Genomic DNA, 21,946 nt, shown 5'->3' on the forward strand with positions numbered 1-21,946 from the left:
CTGGGGACAGGAACACACTCATGAGACACCCGGTTCCCTTGCACACACCCCGCCGCACAAAAGACAGTATCATGTTTATGAGTGTCAGGGCTGTCCCCAAGCTCAACCCTCTTAAGGCTTCTGCAGCCTGCTCCTGCCATGCACATTGACCTGCTCCCAACCGCCCGTGAGTGCCTACTGAGACCTAGACCCTAAGTGTCTGTTGCCACCCCCACACCAGGGCCTCTCCACACATGGAAGCCACGTAACATGGACAGTAAACTCCTCATTCCAGCCCATCACAGTAAACCTTGGCAGGAAGTGTTGCATTACGTCCTCGCTGGAGTGTCAGGAAACAGCTATGGAAATCTGGGCAAGCAGAGTAAACCGGGGCCAGGTGGCCAAGGCTCGGGCAGTAGGGGTGCTGCTTCTCCCCACCTGGCAGTGCTCCCTGTACTCTGGCTTCCGGGTCACTTGCTCGGGCTGGCAGCCCAGGCCTGGGTCTCCAGGGAGGCCGGGGTCAGGCAGGCATTCTCAAACTGCTGTGGCCACCAGTTTATCGGGGCGACGGCATACAGTGGTGGCACACCCCGCACTGCTACCCTCTCTGCCCAAGCAGCCACGCTCCCCTCATCCCTCCCTCCAGCCTAGGAGGCCAGGTCCCAGACATGAGAAATGCTGCCATTTATTCTTACATCCTACCCTTCCTTTAGGAGTAGCACCTTTCAGAGTCTCTCACGGGACATCCCCTCTCTTACCAGGAGCCTAATCACAGTCACCTGCCACTTGCTCCGTTTCAGACACACACTCTTCACAGTGAAAGCGGAAGTATATCACCCAATTTAAATTCTAAGGTATAATTCCAACAATTTGGTTTTTTGAATTTATGATTCCAAATCCCAGTTTCTGTGATACAAGCACAAGTCAGCATCATCAAGGGATCAGCATGGCAATCCTTTCCCATCTCCCCAGCAGGGAGCTCTGAATGTTTTCTGTTTGTTTTTGAGTGATCACACCCAGAAAGGCTCAGGGGCTACGCGTTTTAATAATTTTTTTTCAGGGTTTTCAGGGTGCTCAGGGGATCATGTGGGATGCTGGGGGACTGAACCCAGGTCAGCCATGTGCAAGACAAACCTCTCCCTGCTGTACCATCGCTCTGGCCTGCGAGCACTCATTCTAAAAAGAACTTCTTGGGCCAGAGAGAGAAGAGTACAGGGGCAGCCAGCCTCGCATCCTGTCACCCTAGTTCAACTCCCAGTACTACACATGGTTCCTTGAGCACTGCTGGGGGTCACTTCTGTTTTTCTTTCATGTTTGAGCCTGAGGTTACTCTGGCTCCACACTCAGGAAGGACTTCTGGCAGTGCTTGGGGGACCATACCGGGATGCTGGGGATCAAGCCCAGGCTGGTCATATGCAAGGCAAGTGGCCTACTCGCTGTTCTATTTCTCCAGCCCCCAGGGGTCACTTCTGAGCACCTGAAATAACTCCTCAGCACTGCCAGGTATGATCCCAAAAAGCACAAGATGAAAATCAATAAATGAAAGAACTCTGCTGACAATGAAGCGAATGCTCAGCCTGAGGAGCTGAGAAACCCTTGGGAATCCACTCAGTCACACCATTTTTAAATCCAAATCACTCATTTGCCTCACATAAATCCAGACACCCTGAATTTCACAAGATACCTGATTTTGTCTTTAACTCACATGCTCTCATTAATATCAGAGTAACCTCTCTGATGTGATAAAGTCTCCCAAGTCCGTTTACAAAATGGGAACTAGGGGGCTGAATGGGCTGCAAAGCCACTTCCTCCTGCTAATTAACTTAAAAAAAATTTTTTTAATTGAAGTACCGTGAGATGAGTTGGAGCGGTAACACAGCGGGGTAGGGCATTTGCCTTGCACACGGCCGACCCAGGATCGATTCCTCCACTCCCATCAGAGAGCCCGGCAAGCTAGGGAGAGTATCCTGCCCACACGGCAGAGTCTGGCAAGCTCCCTGTGATGTATTCGATATGCCAAAAACAGTAACAACAAGTCTCACAATGGAGACATTACTGGTGCCCGCTCAGCAAATCAATGAACAACAGGACAGTGCTACAGTGTTACTGTGAGATAGCCCATTACAAAGCTGTTCAGGATCTGGTTTCATCCATACAGTGTTCCAACACCCATCCCTCCATTGGTGTAAATTTCCCAGCATTAGCCTCCCCCCCACTGCTATAGCAGGCACTGTTCTCTCTCTCTCCCTCTCTCTCTCTCTCCAACTTCCCCCTTCTTTCTCTTCCCCCCCCCCCCCCCCCGTGTCGTGTCCTCCCCCGCCCCGTCCCCCCCCACCGTTCTTGGCTTAACTCATTTAATTCATCAAAGCCTCCAGAAAAATCATTCCCAGCTTTCAACAGAATGCTATTGGTGGCAAGGGATTATGACAAATTGAGGAAAAAAGCAGAATGGGAAGGTAGCAAGACCTAGAAATCCAGAATACAGTCAGCAAGGTAGAAAGCTACTGAAGGGGCTGGAGTGTTAGCGTAGCAGGTAGGGCATTTGCCTTGCATGCAGCCAACCCAGGTTTGATTCCCAACATCCCATATGGTCCCCTGAGCACTGCCACTAATTCCTGAGTACATGAGCCAGGAGTAACCCCTGTGCAACGCCAGGTGTGACCCAAAAAGCAAAAGAAAGCTACTGAGGTACAAGGACTGCTCAGTCTCTGCTCTTTGCCTAAGAGGAAGTGTCCACTGAGATAAGCTCACTTTGGAGAGGTTAGTCCTATTTGTTCCAGTGTAGAGAACCTTTGATATGTAAAAGTTTAGCCCATTTAGGTTAGCAGATATGCAACAGTCTGTGGAATGCAGACCCTGTTCTAGTGATTTCTGTTTAAAGCAATAAATACAGAAGGAACCACAGCTTAGTACGGTGGGTAGAGCATCTGTCCTTGTGTCATTCTGGACCATCTTCTTCCTGGAGTAACCCTGAGCATTGCCTGGGTGTGGCCCAAAACAAACACAAAACTCAATAAATATGAATGTGCAGGACAAACAGGGATCTCTGACTCAAAACTCTTCTTACTTTTTTCCTAATCCCTGTAGCAACCCTGCTTCGACCCTATTCATCTGGGCTGGTCACCAGCAGAAAGCTACTACCAATTCTTTATTGCCATTTTCACTTAATAGTTAAAAACATTTATTTGCTCAGCTGTCTTTCCCTATAAAAATAGTCTCAAACCTTCTTTATTCTCCTCAAACTCCAGATTTATCAACTTTTTGGAAGGTAGCACAAAAATTTCAACTTCCTGCCACCAAAACCATCTTTCTGGGTTTTGTTTGTTTGAGCCAGACCTGGCAGGGCTCAGAAATTACTCCTGCCTCTGGGGGCTGGGGTGATAGTACAGCGGGTAGGGTGTTTGCCTTGCACGCAGCCGACCCGGGTTCAATTCCCAGCATCCCATATGGTCCCCTGAGCACTGCCAGAAGTAATTCCTGAGTGCAGAGCCAGGAGTAACCCCTGTGCATCGCCAGTGTGACGCAAAAAAAAAAAAAAAAAAAGAAATTACTCCTGCCTCTGCACCAGGAATTGCTCATGGGGGGGGGGGGGGTTCAGGGAACCATATGGGATGATGGAGATCAAACCTGGGTTAGCCTCCAGCAATACAAGCGCCTACCTGCTGTGCTATTGTTCTGGTCCCAAACTGGCTGAAGCTTTAGGTGCAGCATCCTGGGTTTGCCCTGAGGCCCTGCTGTAAACACCCCAAAGTACCAAGAAAAGTAGCCCCAAGCATGGCAGAAAGGGAGGTCTGAAGTGGTCAAAAAAAAAAAAAAAGAAAAAGAAAAAATAGCATTCCTGTTTCTAGTTACCAGCTAAGCTATTTTGAGGCCAACTAAATATATATAATATATACATATAATAATTTTTAACTTGTTTTAAGTTTTCTAAAATTTTATTTACTTGTTTTTGGCATTTGAGCCACAACCCGGTGGCTCAGGGTCCTGGGGATCAAACCTGGGTTGGCTGCATGCAAGGCAAACACCTACCTACTGTACTGTCACCCTGCCCTGAATTACTATTTACTATAAGTACATTGTACATGGGGCTGGAGTGATAGCACAGTGGGTAAGGCGTTTGCCTTGCAAGCGGCCAATATGGCCGACCTGAGTTCGATTCCTCTGCCCCTCTCGGAGAGCCCGGCAAGCTACCAAGAGTATCTTGCCCGCATGGCAGAGCCTGGCAAGCTCCCCTGACGTATTCGATATGCCAAACACAGTAATAACAAGTCTCACGATGGAGATGTTACTGGGCCCGCTCAAGCAAATTGATGAATAACGAGAGGACCTGACATTGTACATATTTATATGTATTGTCTTTTGGGGATTGTGACTCCCAGGACAGTGCTGGGGGGAGCATGCAGTGTGGGAATGGAGAGTGTGCTCCCACACCCCAGGGCTTCAATTTTACTGGAGAGCAGCAGCAACTCGTGAGGCGACTGAGTCTTTGTGCTAACATGCCCTGCTCTAAGGGTTGGCACCAGGGATTGAACTCACGGTCTCAGGGCTCCACACTGTATATTCGTTCAACCTTAAATCAATCTTTCGACCCTTTAAATTTTCTGCATTTATTCGCGTTAAGTGCAGATCTGCAAACACAAAGGCTCTTTGGGGTCTTCGTCACTTTGAGTAGCACAGGGAGGTCCGGAAACCCAGGCAGACCGGAGGGGATGTGGCCCCCCGGGCTTCCGGAGCCCACCACTGCCTGTCTGAGGCATGCAGGCACAGCCGCTACCCTGGGACTTGGTCCGGGCCGATTTCCGGGGCCCCACCCGTTTTCCCAACCACTCTACACGCTGGGCTTGCCCACGCTGCAGGCCTCCCTGCCCGCGGGGGCCGACAAGGGAAGAGGGGGCTTCCTGGGGTACCAGTTCCGGACGCTCCTGCACGCCCCAGCCCCCTCCAGCATGCACAGCCCTCGGGTGGTCTCATGTGGCGGGCATCTTCACTCCACCCGCCTGGCCGTCGGCAGAGTACAGGGGCCCCAGGTCCGGGCAATGCACACTGGCTCTGCAGCAACGCTGCTCCACCCGGCCCGGGGGTCTTACCATGGTGAACTCCGCAGCTGCCGCCGGTACCGAGCCTCGCTACTCGACCTCAACCGCCTCCGCCTCCGCCTGGTCCGCGCGCCCAACTGTCTCCGCCCCCACGCTCAGCGTGCTGCCGCTGCACAGGCGCGCTTTGGGCTGGAGCACTTAGGGGGTGGGCCGAGACCCGGAACTCCACTTCTGATTGGCTGTTGCCCAAGTATCCGTGCAAGACGTTTTGTGACTGGGTAGGCACTTGGCGGGAAGGTTGCTGATTCGTTGAAGACAGAGAGGGGGCGGGTGGAGGGGGTGGAGGGCAGAAATCCTTGACCTTTAGGCTGGAGGAGCCACAGCGGTCCTCGTGGAAGGTCCAGGACATTTTCATATACCTATGCCTCCATGCATAAAAATGGCTTGACTATGACCTTGTGCTGCTCTCCCCTCCTGGGGCATCCCAGGCCTTTCATCTCTCTCTCTCTGCACTATTGAGGCTTTTGCCAACTTGGCTGCCTCCAAGAGGCCTGCTCATCATCTTCCAAAGTAGTTTGTTGTTTCCCTACCCCCCCCCTTTTTTGGCATTTTGGGTCACATTCAGTGATGCTCAGGGGTTCCTCCTGGTTCTGCACCCAGGAATTACTCCTGGCGGTGCTCGGGGGAACCAGTGGGATGCCGGAGATCAAACCGGGTCAACAGCATGCAAGGCAAGCTCTACCCGCTGTACTATTGCTCTGGCCCCTTTACCTTTTCCCCCCTTCATCTCTTTCTTAGTTTTTGTTTGTCCGTTTGTTTTTGGGTAACACCCAGTGATGTTCAGGGGTTATTCTGGCTCTACACTCAGGAATTACTCCTGGCAGTTCTCAGGAAACTATATGGGATGTCAGGGATTGAACTCAGGTTCACTGTGCAAGGCAAAGGCCCTAACCACTGAACTATAGCTCCAGCCCCTGATTTCCTAGTTTAGAAACTCCTTTGGCAGCCACCACCCAAACACCAGATAGATTTACTTACTACTTTAAAGAGGAATGAACTTCTGGTTCCCACACAGGAGGGTAAGCTCCAGCTTCTCTCTCTCTCTCTCTCTCTCTCTCTCTCTCTCTCTTTCTCTTTTCAGCTTCTCTTCTACACTCCGTCTTTTCCCAAGAACTAAGTTGGGGCACGAGGTGCATCTGAAGGATTTTGGAAAAACTCATCTGGCTGCTTATCCCCTAAAGACCAACTTAATTTTCTGTAGGCTCCAATGTATATTTATTTCTGGTTTTTGTTTATCAGTTTTATTTTGTTTTGTTTTGGAGTCACACAGAGCAGTGCTCAGGTATTACTCCTGGTTCTGCACTCAGAAATCACCACTGGTGGGCTCAGGGGGCCATATAGCATGCCGGGGATCAAACACAGGTCAAATACATGCAAGGCTAGCACCTACCCGCCCCATCTATTTTGAGAAAATCAGGGAAGCAGAATCCACACTCCCCCTGAGCAGAGTTCCCTAGTCTGGCAATGGCACGCACTAGAAGCAAGAGCTGGAACTTTGCTGCAGATCTTCCCTCAAAAAGGCTTTGGCAGCATGTAAGGGGGAGGCCAAGGAGAGAGTCAAGGAGATGTGAAGAGACCCTCCCTGGCTCTTCTCCCAAGGAGAGATTTTTGTTGTTGTTGCTTGGGGGCCATAAACTTGTGATGCTCACTCTGGAAAGAAAGATGGCAGCCGCTTCGGAGCTTTGTGGAAAGCCAGGTATGAGCCGGTCGTGATGGGGCGACTGAAACCCCATGGGAAGGGAGGCGTTCCCGGCTCGTCCTTCACGCCCTACCGAGGTCACGAGTTGTCCCCATGAGTGGCTCTCCGGCACAGCCATGGCTCCAGAGCACAGAAACCAATCTCATAATTATCTGACTCTCAGCAGAAATACTTCCAGGCTTAATAAGTAAAATACCAGAAATCCAAAATCGCAAGGCCGCAATAGCGACCGTGGGACATCATTTGATTCTTGCGACCAGCTGTAGAAAACAAATTATTTCACAATGCCTTTTCAGCATGTCTGATTTGGGGGTGTAAACTCTAAATAATAATGGTGCATCTTTTGTCGAAACAATGAATCTAATCAAAGTAGATAAAGTGTTAACTAGAATTCATCTGCCTCACAGGCATTGGGGAGAGTTGGGAGGAGGGGGTTTATTGGGGTTCTTCATGGTGAAAAATAAATATTGGTAAAGGGAAATGTGTTTGATATTTGCATGACCGAGACTTAAACCTGAAAGCTTTGTAACTTTTCCCACAGTAATTCAATAAATAAATTGATTAATTAAAGAAAAACTTGTGATGCTCAGAGTTTACTCCTTACTCAGCACTGGGGAACCATTCCTGGTCGTGCTCAGGAAACCAGATGGGATGCCAGGGATTGAAGCTGGGTTGTCTGTGTACAAGGCAAATTTCTTACTCATCGTACTAGTGTTCCAATCCCTAGAATTTTTCTTTTTCTTTTAAAAAATTTATTGATTTGTTTACAATACTATTAATATTGGCTTCTCATGCACATCATTTCCAGTACCACACCCATCACCTGTATATTTAGCTCCCTCTCCCAAGGACCACAACCTCCCTCCCCTCAACCCCGCCAGCTCAGTAGTGTGAATCAGTTCTCCCATTATGTTGCCTTTGGTCCTTTGTTGCTACCTCACCGTGTATCTTTAAGTCCCGCATATGAGAGAGATCATTCTGTATCTGTTCCTTTTCTTCTAACAGTTCACTCATGATACCCTCTAGTTCCATCCATTTGTGGATGGGAAAAAAATACCATAGATTTTTCCACCTGGATGACAAGATGACACTCAGGCATCTCACAGCCCAGAAACCTCCATGTGGAAGTCAAAGTGTCTGATAGGAAAGGAGGAAACAAACTCGACGGTCACTCAGAGGCAGATGGCAGCAGGGTGGGGCTGGCGGCAGGCAGCAGCTCTCTTTTGTACTCCACTCTTGAAGCAGCTGTGTTTATGCGGAGCCCAGGAAGAATGGTCTTCACAGAGTTAGCGAGGTCATCGAACTCTCGGTTTACTTGAATATACTGACAAAAGAGCACATGGTCACCTTCTGGTACTTCTAGACCACGAGGTCTCAAAGAAAACCCCCGGGAAGCTTTTCTCTCCTCGGCACAACAGTCTCAGTATCCCCCCAAATCATTCAAAGAAAGAAAGATAAGGGGCCCAAGGTGGGGCTTTAGGGGACTGGCTCTATTTCTTGGTCTACATTCTAGTTGTTGGATAGCTGCTGTTTGCGAAAATTCACCGAGCTCCAGCTTCATCTTCAGGCACCTGAAACCATCATTAACAGTACTACATATCACAGTGCAGTGCCTCGAGCAATAAAGATATTTTAAAAATGAAAGAAACAAAGGGCCAGAGAGGGAGTACAGGAGATAAAGTGCTTGCCATGCACCGGAGTCTATCCCTGGCATCCCATATGACCCCCTGAGCACTGCCAGCAGTGATCCCTGAGTGCAGAGCCAGGAGTAAGCCCTGAGCATCGCTTCCCGCCCCCACCCCCCACAAACCGAATTCTTTACCTGTCTTTAAAAAGTGCTGCTTTGTTTTTCCCCCCTACACTAAAGGGGGGATGCACTGGGAAGGCTCGGTGTCCTGAACTCCCTCCCACCCACACAACTGAGTCAGCATCATGATCCGCCTGCGGGCAGTTGGTTCCGCCTGGCAGGAACAGAATGTGCAAATCCAAACCTCCTGGAGCAGAGGGCATGGTGCTGCCAGGCCACCTGCTCTCCTTCAGCCCAGGAAGAGCCCAGGCAGGGGTCGAAGGTGAGACCCTGTACGCGCATCGTTTTGCGAGCTGGAGGGAGCCAGAATGCCATTGCCACTTAAACTCAGGCCTGATGGAACTCAGCCACACCACGCACAGTGCAGGGCACTCCGCTTTGCTGATCCCCGCTATCGTCCTTTCACCTGGAGAGAAGGACACCACCAAGGCCTCTGGGAGGAACCAAGAGACAGTTCGTGAAAAGCTTACAGAGAAGTCCAGCAGCTCCAGCGCAGACACCGGATTATTCTGCACAGACTTGAGGATGCCCAAGCATCCTTTACTTTGCATGGGATTCCTGGACACCTAAGAAACACACACATCCACACACAGAATATGAGAGAGGGAAAGAGAGAGAGAGAGAGCCCAGAGAAGCGGGGGGCATGAGAAAGGCAGAAACTGGGAGAGGGAGAGGCCGCCAGAGAAGTAGAGGCCAGAGGGCCACGTGAAAGAGGGTCTCTGTTACGGCTCAGACCCCCGCACTCTCAGCTCAAAGGGTGTCTCCGTCACACAGAATGACGGGTGAGGCTTTGGGGCCAGGGAAGGGAAGAGACTGAGTGTACCTGGGGAATCCACCCCTGCCTGACTCTGTGCATGGTGCCTAGACGCAGACGCATCCCTGCGCTTCCCCTGCTGAGGGGCAGGAGAGGGAAGGGAGACACCACAGGAACAGGGTAGAAGTGCCAAGCAGGGTGGTAGGGTTCTCGGGTCAGAGTCCAGTGGGGGGTGGCAGGGCAGGGGTTTGCGACAGAGCTGGGCATTTTAGCAAGAAAAGCAACAGGAGCCAAGCAGAGATTTGTGTGCAGAGAATGTGGAGCAGCAAGGGTGAGAGCTAGGAGCTTCAGGGAGGGAGCGCAGAGGGGATCAGGCCTAGCTCAGATCCTGGAGGAGAGTCACAGGCTCCTGTGCATTGACGGAGAGACAGAGACAAGGCTCTGGTTGCGAAAGATGACCTGCTAGCAGGGGGGAAGGCTCAGAAACCAGGGAATTAATGGTTGTGGGGCTGGAGCGATAGTACAGTGGGCAGGGCATTTGCCTCAAGTGTAGTTGACCCAGGTTACATCCTCTGGGTAGTACACGGTCCCCTGAGCCCAGCCAGGAGTAATCAAAAAATAAATACATAAATAAACATTTATGTTTTATTTATTATAAACTAAATAGAACTCACATGGAGGAAATGGGGGGTTGAGGGTGGCAGGCAGCTGGTGCTTCCTGCAAGGACTGAGAGATGGAAGTGAGGAAGAGGTGATAGGAAGAGGGTCCAACCCCATGAGAGAGAACCTCTTCTTTCGCATGCATTCCCGCCCAGCCCCCCGCTTTAAGATGATGTTCAGGTTCCACCCTCAGAACTCATGGGGGGACTGTCCAGTAGGTGGGAAAAGGGTTCCAGAGCTTAAGAGAGGTCTGGGTTTCAGCAGTTAGGGGGATGGAGAGGGAAGTGGACCTCAGGCTGGGGACAGCGATGTCACGTGGGGATCTTGGGTCTCTTAAAGAGCTGAGGACCCAGCTGGTTGGATGTGCCCCTCGAGCTGGAAACTGTGTCCCCGAGCTCTTGCAGGTGATGGATCTGCTCCACCATCTATGGATAGAGTCATAGATCACCTCCGCCACCCCTCCTCCCCACCGAGTCCTGCTCTCAGTCCTGCTCAAGGGTCCCCATTAGCAACCCTGGATACAGGGCACCGGGCTGTGTATGCAAAGTCTCAGGAAGGTCTGAGTGGAGGCCAACAGGATGCAGCTGACCCTGGGTGCCAGGAAGGCCAGGAAGAGTGCAGGAGATGAGGAGGAGAAGCAAGGGTGCTGGGGGCAGGGCAGGGGGCATCAGCAGAACCGAGCCCAAGGGGCTGAGTGGGAGGGAGCACAGAGCAGGTACTGACTCTGCTGGGAGCGAAGGGGTAGGATTCTGTGGGGGAGGGTGACACCCGCCAGGGCCTGGGCAGCCAGGAGTGGTCATAGGAGGAGCCAGGAGTCCTCTCTCTGAGACTCCCATTGGGCTCCAGCCGCTGCCCCGGGAGCAGGGAGGTGGGGGGGAGAGTGTGTGTGCCCAAGGCCTCCCAAAGCCGCACTCACTGAGAGTTTCCTGAGTGTCTGATTGACCCTGAGGCCCAGGCCCAGGTTCACAGCTCCCTCCGCCGAGATGCGGTTGTTGCTGTAACAGAAATACACGTGCTCAGGACAGTCCTCAAAGGACCAGGGGGTCCCAGCAGGACTGCTGAAGAGCCCAGTAGGTCCTACCGCACATCCCAGTATTCCCCACTCCCGGGACCCCAGGCAGGTTGAGACTTACTGACCCTGCGTGGCCGTGGCTGCTGACAAGGAGAGCTGCGTGGCTTCAGGCTTCCCGCAACCCGGTCTCCTGCATGGCCCCTGCTGAGGCCCGTGGCAGGCCTCCTGCTGTCTCCAGTTCCCACCACCTGTTCTCGCTAAGCCCCTTCTCACCTCCCGCTGCTGAGCCCAAACTCCCAGTCTCCATTCTCCTCTAGTCTCTGTCTCCAGTGGCCCCCCATCTCTCCGACTATGCAGATCCCAGCTCTGGCCTCCAAACCAGCTTCTCTTGGTGCCATCTTTGACCTTTGCCCTTTCCAGCAGGATGGCCGCAGGCTGAGGGCAGTGGGATGGCCACAGGCTGACTCTGCCCTTCAAGAGCCCTAGGAGGGCTCAGCCACAGCCACAGCCACAGTGTGACTAAGAGGGCCTCTGCCTGGTTCCTGACCAGGCCTTGAGGCCTCTGGTTGTGTCCTAGGCTGGTACCACACCTGGAATGGAGGAACAGTTCCCACACACCAATCCCCATTGCCTCTACCACACATGCCAAGCAGAGCAAGAATATAGACCTATGACTCAAGGTTCAACCCCATTATTCAGACTCAGCATCTAAAGAAGGAAAGTTCTCTCAGGGCACACCCCCACATACACAGACACCCCCACATATCCCATATCCCTTCCACACACAACCACACATAAGCCCATATAGACACACACACATGCAGACACATATATACTACACAAGCACACACATCTATACCCTCACACCCACGCACATGCAAACTCTCACACACACACCCCCTACACATACTTACACACACACACCACACTCTCACACACTCCCAGTAAACCCTCACACCTACACTCACACACCCAGATACCCGCATACCACTCACAAATCTCTAAATCTTCACACACACCTACACACACTCACCCACACACATTCTCACACCTACACACACACTCACATACCTACACACAGTCACTCCCCATATTCTCATATCCACACACACACACACACACACACACACACCTACACACACTCTCATATCTCCCCCCCCCCCCCCAAACCCTGGGCTCTGCTGAACATGCTTCACACACTCAGCTGTGAGGCCCAGGCCCCTCCCCATGCAGCAGGAGCTACAAGGCCCAGAGCACAAATGAAGTTAAGTAGGACAGTGCTGGACTTTTCAGACTGTCCTGAGTCTATGGCAGGAATTTTAGGAATTAAAATAGTGAGGGAGGGACCAGAGAGGTAATACAGTGGGCAGGGAGCTTGCCTTGCACTTAACTAACCCAGTTCAATCCCTGCCACTGCATATGGTCTCCCAAACCTCACTGGGAGTGATCTCTGAGCACCACTGACTGCACCCCCCCACAACTGAAAAGGTGAAGAAGAAGTAGGATCATAAAGGGTGGTCCCCAGGGTGGGTGCGGCCTGGGAGCTGGGGACACCCCATGCTCTTCACCTCATGTAGAGCTCCTCTAACACATTGTTGGTCTTAAGGGCTTCACCCACTGCAGCAGCTCCAGGGTCCCCAAAGCCATTGTAGGAGATGTCCAGAACTTTCAGGAAGATGTTGGCCTAGAACACAGAATAGCAACAGCATGGGGCAGGTCACATAGGAAAGGCCTGGGACACAGCTTCAGGGACCTGAAGGCTGAAAGTACAAAGAACACAGCCCGATGGGCTGGAGAGCCCAGTGTGCTTGCTTTGCATACGGATGACCCGGGTTTGGTGCCTAGCACCACACATGGTCTTCCAAGTCCTGCAAAACACGATCCTTGAGCACAGTGACAAAAGTAAACTCTAAGCACTACCTGGTGTGGTGTGATCCAGGAACTAAAACAAAGTGCAGGGCCCAAGTGGGGCAGAGTAGGCAGGCTGTGGGCAGCCTTGTGACTTGGTGATAGTGACCTTTGAGGTCGAGGCCCATCAGCTTCGTGTGTGTTGAAGGAGGGTGGGAGTCTGAATGGGCCTAGGTGGGATCTGCCAAGGGTGTCAGCAGGTCCCACCTACCTAGGACTCAGAGTCCATATGCACTTAGGGGCCCCTTAAGGCAGGGACCCCTGACACAGAGTGGCTTGGGGACTCAGGAGACTGCAGGGAAGGCTGAGGGCTGGAACTTTTCATGGAGCTGTGATGGGGAAGATAACCTGGCCTTTCCAGGACCTTGGGTCACTCCTGATGAGCAAGGCAATAGAATCTGCTCCTTGAAGATGACCCCCCCAAAAAAGACAAAAAGTAGCTGGCACAGGGATCATTGCAGGCCCCTTCACTGCTCCCCTGGCAAGACTGGAGGCCCCCCGCAGCACTGATACTCAGGGAGCTGGCATCCTAGACCATGTGTGCTGACTCCCAAAGGCATAAAGGGTCTTCTCAGAGGAGCAGCTGCAGAGGGTGCCAGTCTATGACCTATCTGTGGAAAGCCCCCCCACCACCAGCCAACTGTGATGTCAGGAGGGCATGTGACATGCAGCAGCGGATCCTTGTGAGACTGGGAACAGGGCGCTGTTGTCATGAAGTGGGGCTGGAAGTCACCTAAGAAAACCACTCCTGGGGCTGGAGGTGGCCTTGCCTGCAGCTACTATGGCCCACCCGGGTTCAATCCCTCGAGCATCTCCAGGGGTTAGTTCTGAGCACAGAGCCAGGAACAGCCCCTTGAGCACTGCCTAGTGTGGCCCCACCAACCATCACCCCCTCCAAAGAAATTCTTTGTTTCAGGGTTCATGTCCAAAGAGTGGCAAAGATAGAGATCGAGGCCCCCAGGAACAGTCCTACAGTGTGGGGAGTCTATACCTCCAGTCCCCTGGCGAAAGCCACAGCTCCTGGGCCTCGAAGATGATTCCAGCTTATGTTAAGCTCTGTGAGTCCTGTGTTTTCTGCTAGGGCTGGTCCAAGCGTCTCCCCTTCAGAAACGGCAAGAGAGAGAGCTTCGTAGGATGCGGGGCACTCTGCTGGGATTGAAGATCACAGAGCAGAGCCCAACAGGAGCCTGTGCAGGGACTTCACATGGCACGGAGGGGCTATGACCCTAAATCTATGGAGCATGGGGCTGGAGCGATAGCACAGTGGTAGGGCAATTTGCCCTGTACACGGCCGACCCGGGTTTGATTCCCAGCATCCCATATGGTCCCCTGAGCACCGCCAGGAGTCATTCCTGAGTGCAGAGCCAGGAGTAACCCCTGTGCATTGCCGGGTGTGACCTCAAAAGCAATAAATAAATCTACGGAGCATAAGTGATGAGAGACTACAGACAAAAAGGCCCGGGAGCAGGCGGGGTGCGGGGGAGGAGTGAGAAAACAGACCAAATGCTGGAGACAAAGGAGCCGCTTGTGCACACGCCTACATGCACACACAAACGCACACACACACACATTCATGCAAACACATGCACGCGTAAACACATGCGCGTGCACACACACACACACCCACACGCACACCCCCGCCACACACACACACAAACACTACACACCATGGTGAGCAGGAGCAAGGAGGTATCCCCCGAGGGAGCAGGTGAAGGAAAGGTGGGACAGCCTGCAGACACAGGACTGGGGAAGGGCGGTGATGGGCACCAGACATGCTTGGAGGGCTCAGGTACCTGGGCCTAAAGCCTAGGTCCTGCCCAGTGGATAGGGGGCTTTAAGAAAGGTGGGATTCCTTCATGGTAGAGGGGATGGACTGGGTAAGCAGTAGTGGCCGTAAGAGACTAGGGAACGGTAAGGACATAATAGGCAGGAGGGGACAAGCTACTGCAGTGAGGAGAATCAGGAAGTGGTGGCAGAGCAAGGAAAGGGAGGGTGGAGTGTGGGATAAGAGAGCAGAGGGACCGGAGAGGTAGTACAGCGGATAAGGTGCTTGCCTTGAGCATAGCCAGTCTGGGTTCAATTCCTGGCTACCCATATGGTTCCCTAAACACTGGCAGGAGCAATTCCAGGGTGCAGAGCCAGGAGTATCTCTGGGTGTAAAACCTGGGGGGTGGGGATGGGGGAAGCGGAGAGATAGTACAATGGATAGGGCACTTGTCTTGCACAGATCTAGGCTCTATCACTGGGAACCCATATAGTTCTTTGGGAGAAGGAATGGACGGAGAGAGAGAGGGAGGGAAGGAGAAAGGGAGGGAGGGAGGGAGGAAAGGTTGGAAAGAAGAGAAGAAAGGAAGTAAAGAAAGAAGGGAAGGAAGGAAGGTCGCAGTATTTCATTTATGAAATGGACAGAGCCCCCCACACCACCCCTGTTAGCCCTAAGCAGTGTCACCTGCTTAGTTCTCAAAAGCACCAGCACAAACATGCCCAGGGGCTGCTCTGTGGGAACTCTGACCCCCTTCTTCACCTGGCTAATAGCTCCTCCTCCTTCGAAACTAGGTTTCTGCCATCAGCCAGGCTCGCTGCAGAGCACTGTGATTCCGCCCTTCCAGGCCCTGCACTCCACTGCTCTCTCCCACCAGCCTGGCTGCCCCTCCAGGACCTGAATTTGACACCTCTCCACAGCACCTAGCACCACCCTGCTGTGCCCGGCAGAGGGAATGGCCGAAATAAACTGAGTAGCCAGCCTCACTTAGCACCATAGAGAGCCACCCGAGTATGTGTACGTGGGGGGGGGGGGACACCTGAGAACTCAAGTGCTGTAAACCAGCCAGCTCTGGAGAGGATCAAGTATTTGCTGGGTTGGGAAGGAAGAGGAAAGTGTCCCCCAAGGTGGAGGGAAGCCCCTTCTCTTCTAAACAGCTATCTGGCAAAAAGGTTCTTCTACAACACATATCCACCTCCCATAATGTCAGTGCTTGATTTTTTATTTTTCTGGGGGGAGAGGATTTAGGTCACATCCAGAGATGCTCAGGGTTGACTCCTGGCTCTGCGCGCAGGAATCACTCCTGGTGTTGCTCAGGGAGCCATATAGGATGCTGGGATTCAAATCCAGGTCGGCTACATGAAGGCAAGTACCCTACCTACTGTACTATCTCTCCGGCCTCCACTTGGCCTTCTTGACCCACGGCCTGAGCTGGGTGCTACCATTACCCTTGGGCCAGGTGGGACCAGATCCAAGTTTCTTCAGTCCCTTGTGGGAACTGGTCCCACTTACAGACTCTCGGGGAAACAAAAGCTTGTCTGTTTTTTTTTTCTTTTTGGATTACTCCTGGCTCTGCACTCAGAAATTACTCCTGGCGGTGCTCAGGGGGCCATATGGGATTCTGGGAATCGAAGCCAGGTTGGCTGCGTGGAAGGCAAACACCCTACCCGCTGTGCTATGGCTCCAGCCCCAAGCCTGTCCTTTTAGTATCCTTCCCAACAGAAACGTGTGTAGCTTTCTGCCCCTCCCAGGCTGGCTGTCTCTCTGGCATGCAGCATCACAAGCACAACTATACACAGATTGATGAAAGTCTGGAAGGAGCTCCTCTTTAAACTTTTCCGTGTTCTTTTAATATTTTTTTTTTTATTTTTTGCTTTTTGGGTCGGGGCTGGAGCGATAGCACAGCAGGTAGGGCGTTCGCCTTACAAGCGGCCAACATGGCCGACCCGAGTTCGATTCCTCCGCCCCTCTCGGAGAGCCCGGCAAGCTACCGAGAGTATTCGATATGCCAGACACAGTAACAACAAAGTCTCCAATGGAGACGTTACTGGGCCCGCTCGAGCAAATCGACGATCAACGGGAGGGGCTTTTTGGGTCACACCCGGCATTGCACAGGGATCACTCCTGGCTCATGCACTCAGGAATTACTCCTGGCAGTGCTCGGGGGACCATATGGGATGCTGGGAATCAAACTGGGTCGGCTGCATGCAAGGCAAACGCCCTACCTGCTGTGCTATCCAGCCCTAAACTTTTCCGTGTTCTTGCAATAATTTTCTTAGAGGGCAAAAATATGTCTCTGGCCATTAAATTCTAGGGTTGATTATCCAGGGCTCCCACCTTGCTTACTCTAAACCACAAAGTTGTGACTCTTAAACATTCTAAATCAGACACATGTCCTGGGGCACCTGTTAAAGTATGGGCACAGGGGCACCTCCTCTGAGTCTGGTTCAGACAGACCAGTCCCAGGAACCTGTGAGATTTTCTTAAAAATAATTAATTAAAATTGGTTTTAGATTTTTTTTTCCCCCACACTCAGCGATGCTCAAAGTTTACTCCTGGCTCTGCACTCAGGAATCACTCCTGGCAGAGTTCGGGGGACTATATAGGGTACCAGGGATTGAACCTGGGTTGGCTGTGTGCAAAGTAAATGCCCTACATGTTGTACTATCACTCGGCACCACCTGTGAAATTTTTAAACCACAGTCACTGATCATGCGTCTAGTTAAACTAGATCTCATGCAAAGGTCCTGGGGTGAGAGACAGGGTGGAAGATCCAGGAATCCCTCTGATGTCTTCCACGGTTCTTGGAGTAAAATCTTCATGCCTTTTGTTGAGACCTGCAGCCCCGAAGGCCCTGCTGCCTCTCCACTGCTCAGCCTGGCTGTTCCCCGCTGGATCCCTGGCTCATCACACAGTCTGTCGGGCTGGGAATACATCTGCCTGCTCACTGTTTGGCTGGAAGTGCTCGCCCTCTGTCTTGCATGGCTGGTCCTTTCCCATTCTGCACACTTCAGCTTAAGTGTCACCTCCTCATGGGAGCCTCTCCAACACCCCTCTAAATAAGGAGCACCCATTCTTCTCTGGAGTCACACCTCGGGTTTCTTTCGTAGCATAAGGAATTACAGAGACCTCTCTTATTCCTTAAGTCAGAGTCTATCTTTTGTTCAGCACCAGTGCTCCAGGGGCTAATTCTGAGGCTGGGAAGCAGCCAACAGGAGGCGGCTCAAGGATTTTGCCTGTAAGTAAAAACAGGCCCAAGGGAGAGGCGGGAGCGACCAAAGCAAGGGTGCTCAGAGTACTCCCGCCCCCTCCCCCAGCCCTGCCCAGGCTGATAGGCTCCACATCTTGCCGGCTGGGTGTTACCTGCTCGGTCGTTCAGCTGGTTATAGCTCAGGTCCAGGCACTTCAGGCGGGTGTGGGTGAGCAGGAGGTCAGCGAGGGACCTGGCAGCTTGCTCCTCCAGCCCGTTCCCTGCCAGCTGTGCCTTCCAGATGCTGGGGCTGGCTGCCAGCGCGGCACAGATGGCATGGGCTCCTGCTGCTCCCAGCTGGTTCTCTGACAGGTCCACATCTGGGGGCCAGCACCCCCCTCAGGCAGAGCGACCCTCCACTTCCTGTCTCCCCACCCCCCTACTGCTGCCAGGCCTAAAGTGGAAGATGGAGCTCCTAATGGGACCGTCCTGCGGCTGAGTGGCCACACAGCTCCCCTTTGCTTCTCTGATCATCCTCCATTCAGCCCGACCCTGTGTGTCCACAAGTTTCTCTGTCAAGGGCTAAAACTACCTACTCCATGTGTGAAGGCACCGAGGGGACAGTGCAGTCACCCTGCTGTAGATTTAGGTGTCCACCCAGGATCCACCCACAGTGCCCTCGAAGCCTCACTTTCAGAGACTGGCAGGGCCCAAAGACTCTATTGGATACCACAACCCAGGGGCTAGTGGGATGGGTGGGGAGGGGAGTGTTAAAATTGGAAACTGAGGCCGAGTGAGGGTGAGCGTCTGGTTCAGGAACACTCAGCCCTTAGGTGGCAGAGACAGTATTTGTCCCCAGGTCCACACCCTCAGCTGATCCTCCCTCCTCTCGGAGTGCTGAGACCCTACCCTGTTGGATTAAGGACACTCACAGCCTGCCTTCAGCTGTTGAGGTCACCCTAAGCTGGAAGATGCTGGCCTGCGGAGAAAAGGAGGGACTGGGGTGGAGCCAACCAGGAAAAGAGAGGCACCCAAAATGCACCCCCAAACACCAGGATGAGGAGACCCAGCCATCGGGGGCTTGAATATCTAAGGACAGGGAGGATTTAGGGGCTGGGCAGAGGGCTCCAAGATTTAGAGCATCTGAGTTCTATGTGCAGCCTCAGGTTCGGTCCCCAGCAGTGCAGCTTCCTCCAGAACAGCCAGAGGACTCAGACCTGCTGAACACATACCACAGAGCGTGCTGCTCCCGCTCAGGACTGCGGCCAGCGCCCGGGCACCAGCCTCGCGGAGTTCGTTGTCCCGAAGATCCAGCCGCTGGATATAAACATCAACGGCCAAGGCAGAAGCCAGAGCCTGGGCCCCCTGGGTCATGGAAAAAGGCCTGAGCGGTGCTTCCCGGGCTGGAGTGCCTGATGTTGCCAGCCGCTGGCCTGGCTGGTGTCCCAGGCTCCCCCAGCTCAGTGCTCCCCAGAGGGAGGTACCCCACATGCCCAGAGGACCCGAACTTTTCTAGGCTTCTCCCTGCCCTCCCCTCCAGGGATCTTCCCTGACACCCTTCCCAGGAGCTCTCCCAGAGACCGGGGCCCCCACCAGGCTTCTTAGTCCCCATTTTTTTTAAAAGGGTTTAAGTTGTTTTTTTTTCTTTTTGGGTCACACCCGGCGATGCACAGGGGTTACTCCTGGCTCTTCACTGAGGAATTACTCCTGGCGGTGCTGGTGGACCATATGGGATGCTGGGAATTGAACCCGGGTCGGCCGCGTGCAAGCCCTACCCGCTGTGCTATTGCTCCAGCCCCAAGATTGTTTTTTAAATACGAATCACTTCACAAATTTGCATTTTGGGCTAATGGGATAGTACAATGGATAGGGCACTTGTCTTGCACATGGTCGACTGCGGGTTCTATCCCTGGCACCACTTATGATCCCCTGAGCCCATCAGGAGTGATCCTTGAGCACAGAGCCAGGAGTAAGCCCTGAGCACTGCCAGGTGTGCCCCCTCCAACAACAACAACAAAAAAAACTTGTATATCATTCCTATGCAGGGGTCAGGCTGGTATTTTCAATATTGTATTGTTCCAGTTTTAATACATGTGCTGCTAAAGTGAGCACAACCTGTTTTTATTGAGGAGGTTTGGGTCACCCAGCTGTACTTGGGGGCTATTGAGGTGCTTGAGGGTGACTCCTGGCCATGCTTGGGGGACCATACACGATGCCAGGGGTTGAACCAGGATAGCAAACATGCCAAGAAAGCATCTGTACTCTCTCTCTGGTCTTCCCCAGTCCTTGTATTGCTCTGTCATAGATAGGAGCCCATCTGGGGCACAGGTGTGGGGAATGAGCCATGCCAGGGACAGAAGAAGCCGGGTGTGGGAAGGATGCTGCCTCCAGGGTCCTTTCTCTCCAAACCTGGCCCCAGGATCCCTTCCAGGGGTACCTGAGGCCCCAGGCCACGGTGCCGCAGATTCAGCTCTGGGGACTTCCCTTGGCGCAAAAAGCGGGAAGCGGGCACAACTCCACGAGCCCTGCAAGAGCTCAAGTAGAGGGTGTCCTTCACCAGTTCTCCAATACCGTGGGTGCCTGAGAGGAGATGGAAGTGAATGTGGGTCCTCCCCAAGTACCCACCAATTCCACCCGGCCTGTGTGACCCCTCCAAAGGTCTTTCCTTCCTTGTCAGGGATAGAGGTCCAGAGAAAGCAAATTCGTCCCCCCAACCAACTCCCACATCTTACAGTAGCTAATCCAAGGCCAGACGGGGTCCTGCCAATCTGCTGGTACCAAAGTGCCGGCTGTGACATTTCTCTCACATCTCATATCAACTGTGTGAGCTTTGAGGGGAAAACACCAGAACCCCTTGGAAGGTCTATGCCGTCTATTTATCTGTAAGTTTAGAGGATCCTACCCTTTGGGAAAATAGCCCCAAATCTATCAGGACCAGATTCACCTTCCTAAGCTGCTGAGTGGAATCTCTTTTTTGTCTGTCTGTTTTTGGGGTCACAGCCAAGGGTGCTCAGGAGTCACTCCTGACAGTGCTCAGGGGAGGATTGAACCCCACGTTGGCTGGGTGCAAAGCAAGCACTTCACCCTCTGTTCTATCTCGGGCCCCATTGATGGGATCTTTTTGTACATTAACATGGCTCTGGAAAGGGACTGTGAAGGAAAAATTCCAGATGCCTTGAGGAGTCAGGTGGCTAGCAGGGGGGCTGGGGTCCTGTGGGGTTCCACGTAGGTCCCGTGGGGTTCCACAGTGCGTTCCTGGCTGCACAGGACTTCTGGTCCCGCGCCCACTCTGTCCCAGCTTGCCCCTCCTACCACTGCGGGAGTAGCACCCACGATGCTCCAGCTGCCACTCCACCCAGGGGCACCTTCGGTCTCCAGGTCGGAGTCCGAATCCGCATCGAAAGACTCCTGGGCTTTCTCCGCTTCCTCCGCCCCTGGGAAGCCCGCAGGACGTGGCGCGGCCTCCTCGTCCTCCCGGGACCGTGGCTTCATGATGACACTGCCTGTGTCGTGTCGCAGTCTGCCACATAAGCTGGAGCCTCAGTGCCGAGCCGAGCCTAGAGCGCAGCCCCAGGGTGGGGGGCGGATACCCTGGCTGCAGGGACCAATGGCACATGGGTTTTTGCAAACAGGCACCCCGCTCAGCCAATAGGCTCTCAAACACCCCCACCGTTGCCCGGGCAACCCTGTGTTGTTGCTTGCTGCAGAAAACATCGCTGGTGCATGCTGACCTTCAGCAAGCGTCCCAGGCTGTGCAGTAAGAGCACTTGCCAGGGCTGAGCGTAGGGATGGATGCCCGGAAAGCATTCGTTCTCCCTGCCGCCCCCAGAGGTTGCAGCATCACCCTGCCCGCCTCCAGAGCTGTACTTGAGCTTTGCGCCTGCGGAGAGGCGGCTCTGCAGGGCGTCCCTCAGGAGGGCCTGGGGAAGTTGAGAGCCTTGCAGTCTTCCCCTCTGGAGTCACACTGCGGCTCTTTGGATCTCAGCCCTCTGCCTCCACCAGAACATTCTCCCCTCTTGGCTCTTGAACGTCAGGATCTGCAAGCACCCACTTAGAAATTAGTTCCTTTCTTTTGGTTT

At 53.2% G+C, this 21,946-nt stretch overlaps 1 protein-coding gene across 1 annotated transcript; it reads right to left on the reverse strand.

The window, feature by feature from the left end:
• Nucleotides 1-7,637: 7,637 nt before the first annotated feature.
• Nucleotides 7,638-21,359, reverse strand: LRRC74B (leucine rich repeat containing 74B). Its single transcript, XM_056120809.1, has 9 exons — nucleotides 21,233-21,359; nucleotides 20,305-20,447; nucleotides 19,100-19,232; nucleotides 18,041-18,247; nucleotides 13,907-14,016; nucleotides 12,576-12,691; nucleotides 10,912-10,990; nucleotides 9,052-9,147; nucleotides 7,638-8,098 (listed from the first exon to the last, which is right to left on the reverse strand). The coding sequence occupies exons 1-9, from the start codon at nucleotides 21,357-21,359 to the stop codon at nucleotides 7,943-7,945; spliced, it is 1,167 nt and encodes a 388-aa protein (XP_055976784.1). The 3' UTR covers nucleotides 7,638-7,942.
• Nucleotides 21,360-21,946: the final 587 nt, after the last annotated feature.

Source organism: Sorex fumeus, unplaced genomic scaffold (genome assembly GCF_029834395.1).
Source record: "Sorex fumeus unplaced genomic scaffold, SorFum_2.1 ptg000043l, whole genome shotgun sequence".
Classification (NCBI taxonomy): Eukaryota; Metazoa; Chordata; class Mammalia; order Eulipotyphla; family Soricidae; genus Sorex; species Sorex fumeus.

Bases quoted from the DNA above. Each gene is read 5' to 3' on its own strand.
- LRRC74B (XM_056120809.1), bottom strand. From the start codon at position 21,359: ATGAAGCCACGGTCCCGGGAGGACGAGGAGGCCGCGCCACGTCCTGCG. The intron at 19,233-20,304 runs GTACCCCTGGAA...TCCATGACCCAG, and splicing joins ACCGTGGCCTGGGGCCTCAG to GGGGCCCAGGCTCTGGCTTC. The intron at 10,991-12,575 runs GTGAAGAGCATG...TTTCTGTTACAG, and splicing joins TTAGAGGAGCTCTACATGAG to CAACAACCGCATCTCGGCGG.